We start from the raw sequence: 2,500 nt of genomic DNA, 5'->3' as shown, positions 1-2,500 counted from the left end.
TCTGTCTTCCGAGACGTCCGCAAGCAGGCCAACCTCGGTCTGATGTTTGAAAGAAAAGCTAAGACCTCATGTAATCGCGGACGAAGTGGACTTTATTTAATTTAATAGCGTTTGTCGATGAAAACGACTTTCAGAAACGCGGAAAATGGTTTTTCTGGTCTGATAATTCCAGCTGGGAAATAAGCTCCATGTTTTATGTGGACACGAATGACTCGCTGGCTGACATCAGTGCATTAAACGGAGAACGCGAGTCAGAAACGAATGGCGAGGGCGACAGTTCATGGCACGACGACAGCGATGTTAACGATCAACAGTCGGATGACGATCACACCGAGGAAGCCTCGACATCTTTGGGCAACAGAAAAGAAAAAGGAAATTCCGAGAAAGCCAAAGCAAAAGTGAGCTCTGGCACCCAAAAGGGAAGACGTGCAATAGGTAAAAGTGCGAGGAAGACCGCGTCAAACAACAAGAACAACAACACAACACATCAGCCTTCCATTTTCCACGTGCGCCGCCATTTTCTCTTTTCACTAAGAACCTGAGAGCGAGGCAAGACTGCATGCGGACGTCTCGGAAGACAGACTTCCGCTAGAACAAAGACTTCCGCTCGTCTAAAAATAACTTTCGTGGGCATGACATATCCCGGCCAACACCCTGAGCCTCGCTCTCTGTCCTCTCATTTTCTCTTGATTTGAAAAACTTGAAGAAATTTTAAAGATTTAAATTTTGAGAAATAAACAGGTTTCAAAACGCTTGAAATGCAGTCTTAGAACACCTAATCCACCCGGACTCGTTGGATCGCATGTCCCCGTAAAAAATGAGCCTGAGAGCCTCCCTTTAAACATTGTTATAAAAAATATATACATTTTTGATAAGCTATAATAGCTAAGGCTCTGGGCGGCGTGAAGGAACAGAAAAATTTGCAGTCAGAACGTTGCACTCACAAGATGTAGAACTCGTATGGAAGGAAAAAAAACACGGATTTGTGTAAATGGGAGCGATTTAAAAGATGATTGATATTGGCCTATAGTTCGCCACGCCCGACGTTTTCCCTTATTAATAGAAGTTGAGTACATTTAGGATGCTGACCACACTGATCGCACTAACTTAAGACACTGAGTGAGGATACGTTAGATATACAATAACAATACCGGATCTTCAAAAAGGGCAACTAAAGAAAAACAATTAACAATTATGAAATGATCGAAATATGTGTGGAAACGTTATTCCTCGTCTAATGCAGCACCACAATAACCAGACGAATGGGAAGCACTAACCAAATAACAATGTTACAGTAATATGCAACAAATCAAGTAAGCTAAGCATCTCAAGCAAGCAAAGCACCTCAACCCTGCAAAGCACCTCAAGCAATCAAGGGACCACAAGCAAGCAAAGCACCTCTAGCAAGCGAAGCACCCCAAATAAGCAAAGCATGTAAACCAAGCAAAGCACCTCAAGCAAGCAAAGCACCCCAAGGAAGCAAAGCATCTCAAGCAAGCAAGGCATCTCAAGCAAGCAAAACACCCCAAGTAAGCAAAGCATGTAAAGCAAGCAAAGCACCTCAAGCAAGCGAAACACCTCGAGCAAGCAAAGCACCCGATGCAAGCAAAGCACCCGGAGCAAGCAAAGCATCTCAAGCAAGCAAAGCACCCCAAGCAAGCGAAGAACCCCAAGTAAGCGAAGCATGTAAAGGTCATTAAGACCATTCAAGGGGTCACCCAGAAGTCGTACCAGCAGAGGCCCTTTGGCTCACACCTTCATACGACGAAACAGATCTTTTTCTAAGGTTACAAACCTGGCTACCAGCCTATTTTTTTTTTGTATTTTAATTTCTTTTGACTTTACAGGTATATAATACAAAAACGTAGAAAAAGATACAAAACAGGGCTTACAATACTTGCACAAGTTACTTTGATTATCAACTGCAACGAAAACTATGCTACACTATACTACACTAAGACCAAGAAATACCTAACAAAAATTAAATAAAAAAATAGATATACAAGTATAAATAAAGTGTACGGGAATTATAGAAAACAAAATTTGGATAACAGCTACTATTGTATTCATTGTATTAATGGAATTAGAGGTTTCCATTTTTTGTCATGGAAATGGATTTTGTTACTTTTTCTCGCAATAACGCGTTCGGTTTCAAACGTTTTCTTAAATTTATCGACTAACAATCTTAATTTTAGAGGGCCCTTATTTAACTTACAGCGATAAATAAAAAACTTACTTTCAAGGACAATGTAATTGATTAGGATGTTTATACTATCGCTCGTATCTAGAAACCCGAGAAGAACATCCTTAATGTCAAAGCTAACAGTTATATTTACAGAATTAAGAAGAGCCTTCAAATCGTCCCAAAAAATACGCACTTTTGTACAATAAAAGAAAACATGTTCTATGGTTCCTAACTCCTTTTCACAAAAATCGCATAAAGGAGAGTCGACTTTTTTAAACATAAACAGCATCTTGTTTGTGTACAAGATCCTGTTTA

General features: G+C 40.2%; 1 protein-coding gene across 1 annotated transcript; it reads left to right on the top strand.

The window, feature by feature from the left end:
• Positions 1-188: 188 nt before the first annotated feature.
• Positions 189-1,700, top strand: LOC137995537 (acid shock protein-like). The gene is made up of 2 exons (XM_068841068.1): positions 189-435; positions 1,360-1,700. The coding sequence occupies exons 1-2, from the start codon at positions 189-191 to the stop codon at positions 1,698-1,700; spliced, it is 588 nt and encodes a 195-aa protein (XP_068697169.1).
• The last annotated feature ends 800 nt before the right edge of the window (positions 1,701-2,500 follow it).

This window comes from Montipora foliosa, chromosome 3, assembly GCF_036669935.1.
Source record: "Montipora foliosa isolate CH-2021 chromosome 3, ASM3666993v2, whole genome shotgun sequence".
Classification (NCBI taxonomy): Eukaryota; Metazoa; Cnidaria; class Anthozoa; order Scleractinia; family Acroporidae; genus Montipora; species Montipora foliosa.
The sequence above is the reverse complement of the archived record's forward strand: the minus strand, read 5'-3'. Positions and strand labels throughout refer to the sequence as shown.